This window comes from Acanthopagrus latus, chromosome 22, assembly GCF_904848185.1.
Source record: "Acanthopagrus latus isolate v.2019 chromosome 22, fAcaLat1.1, whole genome shotgun sequence".
Taxonomy (NCBI): domain Eukaryota; kingdom Metazoa; phylum Chordata; class Actinopteri; order Spariformes; family Sparidae; genus Acanthopagrus; species Acanthopagrus latus.
Window position 1 is genome coordinate 8,813,007 of NC_051060.1, and position 14,816 is coordinate 8,827,822.

The window sequence follows — 14,816 nt, forward strand, 5'->3', positions numbered from 1 at the left end:
CTGCTGCGCTCCGTGTCGCTTTAGCGACTGTTTGCTGTGTTTTGTGCACTTTGTCGTTATGCTCTAAATTATTAAACGTTATTTTCTGCAGCTGTCAGACGTTTTGTGTTCAGAGGTTAGCGTATGTATAAAACATTTACTGGCCCTGGATATCGCACCAGACCACCAGCATCTCAGACCAAAGCAAACATATGCTTGGATTACTCAATAAAATTGACAAAAAAAACATACTTCAATGTTGGTTTTTTTGGCTGTAATATGAGAAAGATTGTGACCCGCCACACTGAAAACAGATATAGGGAGAACAGGGTTGAAGTCAAGTACATCTACATGTACAGTCTACAGTAGCAGCCTGACAATGTGACTTTCATATGGAGAGTTTTGAAGGGATGATGGTGGGGTGATAGTTAGGTATAAGTTAGGCCAACAGTTATTCTGGTGTTTGGACTGAGAACATACACTGAGAATGTGATTTTTTTCATATTTAACTTAAATAATGAATCTGATTTGCTCTCTTGATGTATCCTCTTATTTCCTCCTGTGTCCATGGGTCCTGTTAATAAAGTTTTTCTTGGTCAGCCGTTTGGTCGTACTTTTGTACTTTGGTCATCATCCCTGCCATGAAAACTGTAAATCCCATACAGCATTTCAGATCCCTGCTACTCCACGTTTCCATCCTGAAACACTCTTGGATTGGTTCCAGTGACAGACAATGCTTCTTGGACGCTCTGCTGGCAACACACAAACCTCAGTTGCTCAAACCGCAAGAGAAATACCAGCAGCTGATATCATGGAGAAAGAGAAATCCTATACATTTATTTACATCAAGGGATGCATTGCTTATTGTTACCGCTCAGATACTACAAATGCAGTAAGAAAAGGCAAAGAAGGAACATTATGGATCAGTGATCAGAACAGAGCGATGGCTGGCTGCAGAGCCGCAGGAGGTGTGCAGACGAAACAAACACAATACATCTCCACACTCAGCCCCTCCAACTATGCATCAGTCCTCAAAACAAATGACCGTCAGCTCTGGCCCAGAAACTCCAATTTAACTAAAATTCACCACAATTAGCTTCCTGCTCATGTTCTCTCTCATCTCCCCAACACCTGCATTTGCTGAAAAACAAAATAACAATAAAAATAAGGGTCACCTTGGAGCTTCTGCAGCTCATTTTGTGGCTGCTGGCTAAAAGTGATCTACTGGGACGATTGCAAAAAAATGTTTGTAACCTGGTAGTCACGCACCACATATGTAAAAGACATAGCACTCGGGTTTGAAAATACTAGAATTATTCTTGAAATGGTGGCGTTACTGAGCCATAGTTGGACTTATTTTGTGCCAGAGCGACAAATCCTGCAGAGCTGTAAACAGGTTTACATCATAAAAAAGCAAAATTTGTGACCGGGTGTGATGGCGCCTCTCGTTGCTAATGAGTCTAATCCCGAATTTATGTGCTTTCGATGGTCACAAACTACAACCCAGACTCGGTCAGAAGGATCCGATCTTCCCGCGTAGCCTATAAAACTGTTTTAAACCAGCATCTTAACACAAAGGCTGAGTCGTGAAGTCACGTGAGACTTGTTCAGGCACGTTGTAGATCCACAAAGACCCCGAAATAGAGCGGCACATGCCCGTGCAGACGTGTGCAACTATCGACAGTGCTTTTCCTTCCACAGTGTGAGTGACACTCCGGCTGCCTCGTCTTCCCACACAGTTGATTCCACAGGAACAGAACTCTGAGGGGAATATAAACCGGTGTGCGCGATCTGAAAAAAAAAACATCTGCCTTCTTGAGAACAAAACGTATGTTTACTGCCTGAGTCGTTTGAAATAGTTGAGACGTTGTGTTTGTGAAATCTCTCTGATCCGAGGTCCCCCCCGTAACTGACGCACGCCCGGTTAGAAGCGCTTTAGCCGTCGCGACGTTTGTGATGGAAAAGGCAGCAGGAGCCCGTCGCCGCTCTCTCCCTTTTTTCACCCCATTGCTTCCAACCCTGAGAAGATAAATCAAGTGCCACGGGTCCATCGATGTGAGGTAGAAATGGATGGGCCATTTGTTGACAAAACTCATTTTCCCACTTCCAGGTAATAAAGTACAAGGTGTTGTGTTTCTTCTACTTCTTTTCTTTTTGGGGCTGTAGCTGGTTTGCCACTTCATCCACCTTGCTCCCTTCCTTCCTGTGTCTCTCGTTTGGCTTGACAAATGGGTGTGTTTTGGAACAGACGGTCATAGCGGTTGGACTACTCCATGCACGCACGCGCACACACACACACACATACACACATTTACATTCAGTCTAGCCTTGTCTGCTGCAGGCACCTGCTGTAGCCTGTGAACAGGTGTGCTCTGCTAATAAACTCAGCAGGAGCTCTGATTCTGCTTTTTATTTTTGCTGTCTCCATCGTCCCCCTCTGGCTCTGCCTTCCCCCCTGTTTACTCCTAACCAGGTGCAGCAGTTTACTGCATCCCCAGCCCAAAACATTCATCAGATAACTCATAAAACCAACGATTTCGGGAATGTACCGGGAGTGCGCCGTAAGCGAGCGATAATTGAGCCCCATGGGGTTAGAACAAACATCATGCATACATTAATCTTATCACATTATGTGTGTATAAGGCATACCGACATACATCCCTCTCCTTCTGCCTTGACCCCTTTTTTTCATCCATGTATATCCACACTCGCCCCGAGGGGGGGATGGTTTGACTGTATGTGTGGACAGTTTTGCCGGCTACGGCACATTGATCACAGCCGAGACGAAGAGTCTCGGGAGGGAAAAGCTGTTGGATGTCTCTCTTTTTCCGCTTCAGCTCGATTGCTAAGAAGCTCCATGGCAGAAATCCAGTTTGAATGTGGCTGGAAACATTGAATCTCAGCAATTTTTGGGGGCCACGGGGGAATAAAATGAAAGCTTTCCGAGTGTAAAACTTTACGGCGGCATCAATGTTGAAAAGCTAAAATGTTTAAAATGTTGAAGGAGATTCGGTAGCTTCGCAATAAGGGACAGGGGTGTTAAAGTGGTCTTTTAAGCTAATGAATATTACGGCATTATATCTGCTGGCATCGCTGCCCGAGCCCGCAATGTGGTGGACGCTGTCGGTTGGTAGGTGAGCTGGAGAACCGAGAATCTGGGGGACTCCGAGGCGAAACACTCCATTCACAAACCTGCTCACAGCAACATTCAGTTACCTGTAATTGTTAATGACCTTCTCCACAATTAGATCCGCTCACCCTAATCCTCTCTCTTGGAGCAGGCTGAAATCCACCGTTTTGCTCAGGAGCTCTGCTGCCGGTCGGTCTGCTGTGGGAGCCGATGCCTCACTCTCTGAACTCACTCCACCACCCACACGTTCTGCATCTTGACTGAACAAAAGCAGCATATAAATATACGTTTGAAGGCACATATTTGTCAGACGCCATGATTCACATTTTGTTGCTCCGCAGTTGGTTACCTACAGGATGCAGTGGGCCAAGAGTGATTTTATTTTTTTATTTATTTTTTTTTTTTTTGCAGGCGCAGGCTCGGGGAAAATTTAATAAATGTGATGTGGTGTTTGGGTGCTCTCAAGTGACAGTTTCACTTGCACTGTGAAATGCCCGCACGCACAGGCAATTTTATATACAGGACACGCACTGAGATGTGCGGATGTATGCGCCAATGTGAGCTTAACGCACTTATTGTTCAAATGCACAAATATCATACCCGCTAGACTGTGTGAGTTTAATACCGGGTGTGTTGTGCTTCCCTGCCAGGTCTAAGATGAACAGCAGGAAAGCTGTCTCCCAGGGAAGAAATATAACATGACTCAGCTACACCCTAAAAATGAAATAGTACATCAGCACTCTGAACAATAATGCAATAATATCCATGTAACTCAAGAAGAATCCCAGCAATACGTTTGGAACATGCAATAAGTTAATTTAAAAACATATAACAGGCTGCTATCAACATACTACAGAACTTAGAATGAAAATACTAATTACAACTGTGATGTGATTGAAATAAGTTTTGTCTTTCCTTTATCATTTTAGTTGCAGCATGCTAAGTAGTTACATACATTCACATTTCATGCATATACGTCCTCCAGGATTATTTACATGCCTAACAGATGTTGCATTCATGCGCTCCTTGGATGGTCCAGTTTCCAGCTTAAGTGTGGTTCCTCTGACTTTGGTGTATTTAGAACAATGACCTTATAAAACATGATTGTGGTAGTAGTGTCATAGTATCAGCGTCATATGATGTAAAGTGTGCCACCCTCTTCTCCATCTATTCTAAATTGTTTTGTCCGACCTTTCTTGAGAACACATTCAAGTGATTTTTTCTCGTCTGAAAAACATTTTTCCGATAATTCCATCAGCACATGCACGCACAGTAAACCTGTGATGGCAAGATTGTAAACAGAGATTAAATTAAAGGTTTGAAACGCTACTAATGTAGAATTCTCAAAAGCAGTGGGTTACCATATTCTAAGACTATTGTGGTCATACAGTACTGGTGGTACCTGGAGCCTAATATTATCTGTAACACGGTGTAAAAAGTTCAAGTAACCCTGGCCTAAAAAAATTTCATATAACATATAATGAATGTTTGTTACTTTGACTTATTTATATAGTATAAAGGCTATAAAATCACAAAAACTATTTAGATCGCTCGGGGATAATGATTTTTAAATAATCAAAAGAACCCATAATGTTTTACGTTAGCTTGTTGTGCTGGATGTATATTGAAGTTGGATTGTCAGCCGCCTAGCTTATTAGTAACGTTACGTTAGCTTAAAGTGTGGTTTGTTGATATTGGCTTGTTAGTCTTGATAACATTACTTTCATCTCTTTTCAGCTGAATTCTGGCGTGCCAGTAACTTGTAAATGTCACGCCACGCTAGCATTGAATGTAGCTGACATTTTTCAACCTTAACCTAACCTTAAAGCTAACATAACCACTGTTATGTTAAATATTTTGTTAAATGTATGAGGTGTGACTACAAGCCTAACAATGGTGGTAACATGAAACCTCCCAAACAGGATTAAAAGTTGGGTTGTTAACCTGTGTTAATTAAAAGTAGCTGACATGGTCTACAGTGATGTGCCCGCCTGTCGTGTTAGCTTAAGGTCCGCACTGTTATCTGCTTGTCCCCGTTAGCTGACATTTGCAAACTATCAAGCCAAGAATGCAACTAAATCGCTCTCTTAATCCATGTCACCACCAGCAGCTGTCTCAGAGACTCACAAACCAACTGCTGTTTCAAAGTAAGTTGAACGCCAACAGCCAATTTTTCAAGGTGCAACAGAAGCATGATGTGACAAATCACCGCTCCCGGGGGGAGTCACTCATGCAGCTGATAATGTTACTCTTCGCATTACTGCCGTTTTGAGGAAGGAACGACGGGAACGCCACGGCGTGAGCTGAGCAGCAGGTTTCTGACGTGGCCTCTTCAACTTTCACATCCCCTCTGAACTCGCAGTGAACCTCTCTTTTTTCCTCACCTCCTCATGGCCTGACGCACGCTCATTTTTCTTTCAGAATCTATTGATCCGTCTTTCCCCCCGCTGCAGCCATGAATAAATCACAAGAATGTGACAGAGAGGCTGTGGTGGCTGGCAGACAGCGAAGGACTGAGAGGGAGGAGGAGGAGGAGGAGGAGGAGGCTCTCTGCTGACTCTCAACCGGCCCGTTTGAAATGGTCTCAGAACACCTGGTAGCCATCACCGCTGCAGTGTCGGTTGGGTGGAACGATGAAAAGACATAAAAAAGACGTATTTTTGTCATATCATGGCCGCGCCTCTGTGTGGATTCAGCCCTCAATCTGTCCGGCTGAAAGAAAAAACAGGACCAAGTGGCTCTTCAAGCTGAATTCACATCTGTGTAACCAGTCTGGTGGATCTACAGCAGTGTGGGATGATCCGGAGCATGTGTGGTACAGTTTGGGGAGAGCACTTCCCTGTTACAACAATTATCCCTAAAGCCAAGTTAATAGATTTTTTTTAACTTATTTTTTATTTTTTTTTCTGGATTTGGTAGAAAAGCACTGACCGTCCAGCACAAGACCAGAACTCAACCACAGCAAACGCTGTTAACATTAACTGGAACAGCAACCGAGTGTCAGGCTTCTTTATCCACCCTCTGTTTCCAAACACGTTCTCCTGGGTGAATGGGCAGCGTGATCGCGGGTGGCGTGAAGACACCGTGTGTCATGTCGTCACGTTTCAAGCTTTTCGTGTCATTTGAACACCGCCGCATTTTACGAGTTTTGGGAACGCAGGAAATTACGACGTCAGGTGGCCTACAATAGTAGGAATGTCCTAATGTGACAAGTACGTTAGTGCTACGTATGTAATAATAGAACTTTTGGTTTCACCCGAGACACAATTAACAGCCTCTTATTCAGATTCATGTCAGTAGATTTTAAATATGGTCCCCAACAAGCTCATAATGTTGAGGTGTCCACATACTTCTGCCATATAATGTATTGAGTATTCTGTTTTTAGAATCTTGGTAAGTGTGCTTGTATTTCAGATGCATATGTCTTAAAGTCCACAGCTTTAGGTCGTATTACCTTCTGGTCAATACAATCCCGTCTTGTGGTGTGACTTTCTGAAAAGAGGAAGTAACATTATTTGCATTTGTGTGTTTAGCGTCTCAGCTTTCATTTCATCAGAGCCGGCGATGTATTTCATCACCCCCCCCCCACACACACACACACACTCCATCAGTGAGGTGGATTTACGTTGGTGCTGAGTAAGCGCTCCCCCTGCCACGCCCTGCCAAATCAAATGTCACACAATCTCCTGGGGTATTAATCACTCTCGGGCACACACACACATATACACACACACACACACAGACACTATCAGGCCCAGACACAGAAAGAAAAAGAGAGGAAAGGTCACGATAAGAAGTTTGATATTCCGGAAGCACCGCTGTAAACACGCTCTCGGGCCCTCACTCCCACTCCAGGTTTCACGTATTGTGTTTTCATAGGCGGGTTGTTTCTTGTCCTCCTGCCTCTTTGCATTCCTGTGTGTGAGACAGAGAGTCTGAGAGCATGATTTTAATTATATACGTTTCTGGGGAGCACAAACAGATGTTTGGGTGTATAGAAGTGTTTTTCCCTCTTGTTTTTCCGTGTTTCTCTCTGACCCAGCAGCAGGTCAGTCCTTACATATTCATCCTGCGCAGTCCGGACAAACAAAAGGAACTTTATCATAAATTCAAGTGGAGATTCAAACATTGCCAGGCATATCAACTACTTAAGGTTGAATGTGGAGGACATGTGAATAAAACGATGCACAGGAGAGTTTGAATGTGTCTCAAACAAGATAATATAAAATATGCAGCATGGAAAGAGATGATTAAGAAGCTTATAAGCTCCTACATTCTACACGCTACATTAACTGGTTAAAGCTGATGGTCCAAAAACTAAAATAAAGACAATGATTTGTTTTGTCGTGTCATCTGTTTTTTGTACTTTTGTACGACCTTTATTTAACAAGAGTCCGACACCTTTAACTGCAGTCGGTTGTGAACCAACCAGGAACTAAAGTTTTTAGTTGGACGCTGGGTCTCTGTGCGAGGCGTGAGGCTGTGGAAGTTATAGCAGACAGATGAGAAATGACTGACGATCACACAGGAGAAGAACAACTGAAGTCTGAGGAGAGTCTCTCTGCCAAAGAGATTAAAAAGAAACTCAGCAGGCAGGATTTTGTTGCCAAAGCAGCAGTTTTTTAATTCAACCAACCGTACTGTAGCACCGCCACAAAAGAACGCTCGGAAACAGACATGACCTTAAGTAATACAAATGCACAGTAGTACTGATGCCTATAATTCAAACTGAAATGAGGCCAATGTCATAAATAAAGGAAATAGGGCATTTTTAAAAAGGAAATGCGGATCAGTAGCATTAAGGACATCCGCGAGTTATGATTCTTTCAGCTGCAGCCAGATTTTTAAAAAAAGCAAATCCAGAAAGTCTTTTTCTTTAACAACAATGTATTTTTGTGATTATCAGTCAAAAAGGACAAATGTTTCAAATAAAAGCAGGAGATTCAAACCAACCAAGTGGATTTTAAAGTAAAATTTCAGTCAGTGCCAGTGTGAGAGAGAGAACAGTGGGAGGTTTTACTGTTTCGATCCAGCTTTTACAATATGACACACAGACATGTGAAGATAAAAACTCTGCTACTCCTGTTATATCCCTGTTTTCCTATAAACAGGTGGCCCATGCTATTTGGCCTATGGCTATAATGATGACAGTGTGCTATCAAAGCTTTCAACGATGCAATCAAATCAAATCAAATGTGTTCTTCTTTGGACTACAAGGGAAAACTGATGGACGCAGGCTAAATGTTAACACTGTCATGGCAACGTGCTCACAATGAAATCATCAACAAGCTCATGCTCTGCAAGTTAAAGGAGCTCTGTGGAACTTCTGTGTTTCTCTGGGCGCTGCTTGTTAGTGTAGTCGTTAGCGGACTCCATTTCTAAACTCGTCTCGCTACCGAGACGAGACACCCGAGGACCTCTGCTCAGATACAGCCCATAAAAAAAGCGATTGTTACGTGTAAATTGCTGGAAATTGTTACATAGAAATCCTTTAACCATGTTTACCGGCATTTTTTTTCCCACGTTAGCATGATCACGTCCGCTAATTCTAACTATTAAACACTACTAAGGTGCACCTGTGGCTGACGGTAATCTCGCAGGACTTGATGATGGTGCCAGTGGAAAACTCAACAGGAACATGGTCATTAAAAAGTTGACTGAAAACCACACAGAGTGCTGAAGGAGTCCTAAAATCCCAAAATGATGATTATTATTATTACTATTTCTGCAACTCTGGTCCCCTTGTCTTGAAGTCAAAGGGTATCTTGAATTGGTATTCGCAGGATTTTGTTGTACAATACAGAAAGAAAGAAGTCTGTTTTGAAAGACTTAATGTGATAACTATTTTGACCCCAATGCACCAACATGTAGATTTATCAATTTATAGTTAGGGTTTCTATAGTGTAGTGCAGCAGAACGCGTGTGCACACATGAAGCCATTTGACCATGGTGTAGCTGTTTCGGCCTTAAGCTTGTGTTCTGTAGTAATCCAAAATCAAATGGAAAAATCCCAAAGGCCTTTTGTTGAGGGGAACCAGGGCGAACGTCCGCGTTGGCCTTCAGGAAAATGTCATCCATGCAGCACAGTATGTGGGAGACCACAGCAGTGTTGATCCTCTGGGGATCATGAATGTTTGTACAAAGTTTCATTACGAATCATCAAACAGCTGTTGAGATATTTCAGTACCGGACCTGTGACATCGTCCCAAAACCTCCATAACTAGCCTAGCTAAACATACGTCCTAATGAGATGATGGGATGCAAACCCAGGATAGCGAAAGATGGAAGACAGAGACTAATGGACAGAGGGTATCAGAGAAAGACAGTCAGACAAAAACCAATCTCATCCATCTGCACAGGTCTGATTTCACACAGGAAATGGGTTTTTCTTTCTGTCTTCATTCTTCATTGATTCTTCTCTCTCTTCACCTTGACTTGTTATTTCCATCTCTCCTTCACAGGGATGAATGAATGGATGGAAAATCAAAAAAAAAAAAAAGAAAAAGAAAAAGGATGTTGCGTTTCTTCTGAGGTTATTTATTTCCTGTTATTCAGAAAAACACTCTGCAGAGCAAAACAGAGAGAAAATATAAGATGTCAGCAGGCTTTCTTTTGTTAATGGACACACACGCTGCACGGGAATTATATGTTGGTCATGAAGTCTGTTTTTGTACACTTAATATATGCCTGAGTTTGAAAATGTGTATTTCCAACTGTTAGGAGAAACCAGCCAGCGAATCATTAATATCCTGTATATTCTCGCGTGACTCCGTGTGGATGTCCACACATATTACGTGGGAATGTTGCTCGACTAACATCACTCTCGCAGTGTTTTCAAAAGCAGCGTTACAAACAGCTGCTCTCCTGCGACTGTTTTGTAAGTGTGTCACTCAGCTACACCCTGAAGATAAAGTGGTTTGGCATTCTCACCAGCGCAGATGTCATTGAGTTCATTGATTTCTTCCTGAACTCTGAGGAGGAGGAGATCCTGCAAGATTTCCTGCTGCTGCTCCTCAGCCTCCACCCCGAGGAGCTCCAGGTGATGATCCTTTAATCTCAGCAAAGCACGGCCTGGAACAGAGACGCTCGTGTGTGCGTATTTATTCACAGACTGGACGTGTGTAGCGAGTGTAAATGAGGTGTGGCAAAAATCTTATTTAGCAAAACAATTTACGGCCTATAGATGTGTGGATCTTCTTATCTGAGTTGTACCTGATATAGCGTGTTTAATGATGGCCATTTGGAGCGTGTTCATGTGGGCTGGATGCTGCTCCTGCACCCACTCCAGCACGTCTTCCACCGACCACAGTGATACTCGCTTGGACAAGTCCATCGCACCTGAAACCACCTCAGCAGCACCCTGAGAGGGCAAAGAGACGCACAGTAAAGAGAACAATCTTAAAGGCTGCGTTGCGCCAAATGTTTTCCAAGTGGCCCCTGTTCTCACTCATCAATTCTCGATTGAGCTGTAAATTATTTTCTCAGTTTACTATTGTGCTCGAATTCTGGAAGAGAAAAAAAAGCAATAAAAGTGCTTAAGAACTTCACAGAATCCAAAATGTCATTTTTAAATAGCTTGTTTTGTACAAACAACAGTTCATAATCCAAATATTTTCATTAAGAATGATAAGAAACATAGCAAAGAAGGAAAATGTCACATTTAAGAGGCACCTGTTTGTATATTCAAAACATTTCCAAGGTTTACTTTATGAAAATTGATGACTGTCATACAATGTACATTTGCTTTAGCCACAGTGTTGAATTCTACCATTAAGTGTTATTACAAAACAAGTTTCTTGAAGAAATCAGAAATAAATTAATTACTAACACAATGTGCAGAAATAAAAGTTGTCACATGATGTCAAGATGTCTCTGTACTGTGCTGCAGAGTTATTGTTTTCAAGTTACCATGCTAACTTGCAAGCGGTTTTACAGTGGTAGTATGATTAAAAAACATCGCTAACACTCCCCCAATGCACCGAGATCCCAGTCCAGAGCTAATCCACAGCTAATACAACCGCTAGCTGTATTGTTGAGTGTGCTTACTAGCTAACAGCAGGTATTTAGCAGCAGTTAGCAGTTTCTCTAGGGTAATCTGCTCCTATTTGTTTGGAGCATGAATTCGACAGGTGGCCACTTCTTGCATATAACACCTTTAATTGTCATTGGAACTGATAATGATCCTTGATAATAACTGTGTGATACCCTAAGTGATATTGTGAAACTGTGATGGTTTTTGCAACATGAAAATCACATACTGTTAAAACCCTGCTGAACACCAGGAGCACTGTGTTGAAAATAACCCTGAAAAGTGTTACCGTGGTTATTAAAGGTCACTGAGCCAGAATGTGAGCAGAGTAATTCAGCCTCCGTCACTGTGGACGTGCAGCCGTCCCACCGCAGCAGCTCATGTGTAGGTTTTTGCCTCGGGCACAGCGGGCTGGGGGACATTGTTGTCTGCGGTAGACCCTCAAAAAAGTGAGGAAATGTCAGTTTCTCTTGATATTTGGCGCTTTGGATTAAATTCTCCTTCTCATGTGGTGTCACCTTCTAACACACTATAAGCCTATTTTCCAGTGATTAATCCAACAACGTGCTGAACACGATGACAAATAGCTGAGCACGGTTGAGGAATTCCTCGGAGCCGAACGCAACAGCAAGGTGAAACCGAGCAGCTCCGGCTCTCCCGAGGTCAAAAAAAAAAAAAAGTTCTGCGGTTTTTTAAGAAAAACTTGCCTGTACGCCTCCGGTTCATTTGGCTTTCCTCCCAGCTATATCCTCCTGGGCTGCACTGCTATAGGGCGAAAACTGCTAAACTGTTGATGTGACCTTTTCAGCGGGCCCAGTCTAGTTATTGGGTTATAAATATAGGAACGTAATTGCCTGTGTTAATTAAGGGGGATGCGTGATTGGCCGGGGCAGTAACGAGGTCCCAGCGGAGTAACTGACATACAGAGAGTGAAGACCTTTACACCGGGGCAAAGACACTGAGGAGACTTCTCTTCGGAGTCGGGGTGAGCCGAGGGGAAAGAAAATCTTACTGTTGTCAATAACTTTAGTTTTTATGCCTTAGGATGGCGTTTCTTCAAGTACACGGCCCCCAAAACGGGTCTGAATGAGTCTGTATCTGCAGGGGGATAAAGTCACTTGTACACAAAAGTAATATACAGCAGCAAGCAGGCTGGAAAATTGGCTTTTTGTACCACTTGCTTGACTGCGTGATAGGTTTTTACATCCCACCTCTCTCTACTATATTTAACTGCGCCTTATTGGCTAATGTTTAATTCAAATGGGTCGTCTATAAATGTATATTAAAAGTGTTCTACGGCTGAACTGAAGCGCTTTAATCGCTCATGTCTTTCTGTATGGCTCCACCTTTCATATCATCTGCTCCTGCCGCCACCTTCTGCTTCTACTCTGACAGTTTCATGGAGCTTCGAGGTACAGCTCCAGCCAGCTCCAGCGAATGTGTGGGCAGCGCTGGAAAGTTTTTTTCTTGGCAACTTCATTTCACAGACAACAGCGGAAACTGTATTGTGTGTTTCTTGGAATTAAAAATAATGTGGCGCTGTAAGCACAAAGCCGTGCATTAATATCACTGTGGGTGATATCAATTTATTTAAATAGCGAACACTCTCCCCAAACTTGGAGAAAAACACTTTGTTTGGTCGTTGTTTATCCGTCTTTGTACGTGACTGTGCCTTTGGTTTTGATATCCTGCCATCGCAGCAGTGTGTGGAGAGGGTGCTTCTTATTACTTTTCTATCCTATCTCTTGTGCAGACATGGGTATAATTACATTTTTTGTAAGTTACCTGAGCTTTAGTGTCGATAGAAAAACAACATTTTGTTTTTGTATTCCTTCCTTGAGGAATACAAACAAACTCCCTCTGTCATAAAAAGAAAAAAACTGGAATTTCAGCCTTGTGGTAGCCTGTTCACATAACATGTTCCCTGTGATCCTTTTTCTAAGTGATCTTAATTGTGGCTTTCTATTTTTCTACTGGGGAGAATAAAAGTTTTGTGATAATCATTCATTTTTTTTTTAAATGTAAAAGTCTGTTAATTTATCCATCCGTGAATAAGTGAAGAGGAGAGAAAAAGAAATTCATGTGTAGAACGGAAGTGATTTTTTTCCCCCAGTAAAAACAAAAATAAAGTGATTTTCACACAGATTAAAAAAAAAAAAAAAACTAGGAGAAAATTTAACTTGGTTCTACCTCTGACCTTTTCCTGCCAATCCTCAAATTCATCCTTGATGTCCAAGTGGACATTTGTACCAAATCTGAATCCCTGTAACTGTTTTGCATCCACAAGAACGGGTCGGGGTGGACACTATGCCTCCAGCCAAAGCAGTATTCAGCACGGAGGCACAGGCAATTACACAGCTTTGCTTGAATAAAATACAGTCTATAGTTTAAATTACAAAATTATAAACAGAGCCTTAATACTGTGACATTCATTCAGATTTACATTCCACTAGGAAACAAGTGAATATTAACATTTTCATACAAATATTGTGTAACCCTGAGACAGCAATCATCCAGCAGCTCTGCTGGATTCTCTTTCCCTCTTTAACACAACCACTCGTCCTGGAAATGAAGCTTGGACACCCAACAGTTAAAATGGGCCTGATCTCATGTTGTGCAAGGAACCAAATCTAGACCACAAACACAAGCTGTGTATTTAAGCTGCAGGCTGCGCTCTACCTTCATGCATCCCAAGGTGTAGCTCTACCATCTTGTGGAGCCTTGCAGAATTACTCCACGTCCTGTAATGTAAGCCTTTCTGAAAGAGTTACTGTTCAGTGCTCTAACTCCAGCTCTCTAATCTGCAGCTTTTCTGAGTTCAGCATGATGCCACCTGGCCTTGGTGCAGTCCCTCTCCTGTGACTGGAGACTGACACCACTTTCTGTTCATACATCAAACAATTAGAGCTTGGTTTCGTCTCCTTTTAGTGAATGGAGACACATCACCCATCACTTCATCCAAAACTTCATTACCTTACGGTCACACTGTAAAAAAAAAACTGTTTCCAAATGTTAACATTTTGACCATATAAGGCATGTTCCAATAGACGTCCTATTGCCGAATTCAAGTAGTGTCTCTCACACGTCTTGTCCGTGTTGTAACAGGCAGGTACCTGCTCTGGTAAACGCACGAGTCAAAATGTGAAAATCTTGGATAGAGTTTGGCGTGTCGTCATGTGTACATAAGAAGATAGACGGCCCCGCCCAGACGCTTTACAGTCACCCATCAACAGCTGTCTGTCAATAACATCAGTTATCATAACAGACTGAATGTAACACAACACACTGACATATTCACGAGATTTCCGAGTGTTTCTGGTGAGCTATAAGCCATATTTACCTCGGCTCCGGTCCGGTTGGTACTGTTAAAGTGTTAATGGCGACCCTTGTCTGTACCTGTTCAGTCCGTGAAGTGTTCCTGGCTCCGCCCACTCAGCAGGGCGCGCTCCTTCCGCTGCAGAGCTGCTCGAGATGCCTTCAGGTGCAGTCTAAAACATGGGTAGCTGTGCTGTACATGCACGTATTGTATCGTGTTGAATCAAATCACATTAAAACATTACTTGTAGGCTACTTAATGTGGCATCATAGTAAAAACATCTACACACAAGTTTACGCTTTGCCTTCATGTAAAAGTGTTCTTTATGGCTTCTTTCAAGTTGTTCTGTTGCGTTTTTTTTG

At 42.6% G+C, this 14,816-nt stretch overlaps 1 protein-coding gene across 1 annotated transcript; it reads right to left on the reverse strand.

The window, feature by feature from the left end:
- Positions 1–9,653: 9,653 nt before the first annotated feature.
- LOC119013132 (sterile alpha motif domain-containing protein 12-like) lies at positions 9,654–14,580 on the reverse strand. The gene is made up of 4 exons (XM_037087533.1): positions 14,479–14,580; positions 10,322–10,469; positions 10,040–10,180; positions 9,654–9,673 (listed from the first exon to the last, which is right to left on the reverse strand). Exons 2-4 carry the CDS (start codon positions 10,440–10,442, stop codon positions 9,657–9,659), a joined length of 279 nt encoding a protein of 92 aa, XP_036943428.1. The 5' UTR covers positions 10,443–10,469; positions 14,479–14,580; the 3' UTR covers positions 9,654–9,656.
- Positions 14,581–14,816: the final 236 nt, after the last annotated feature.

Bases quoted from the DNA above. Each gene is read 5' to 3' on its own strand.
- LOC119013132 (XM_037087533.1), bottom strand. From the start codon at position 10,442: ATGGACTTGTCCAAGCGAGTATCACTGTGGTCGGTGGAAGACGTGCTG. The intron at 10,181-10,321 runs GTACAACTCAGA...TCTCTGTTCCAG, and splicing joins CATTAAACACGCTATATCAG to GCCGTGCTTTGCTGAGATTA.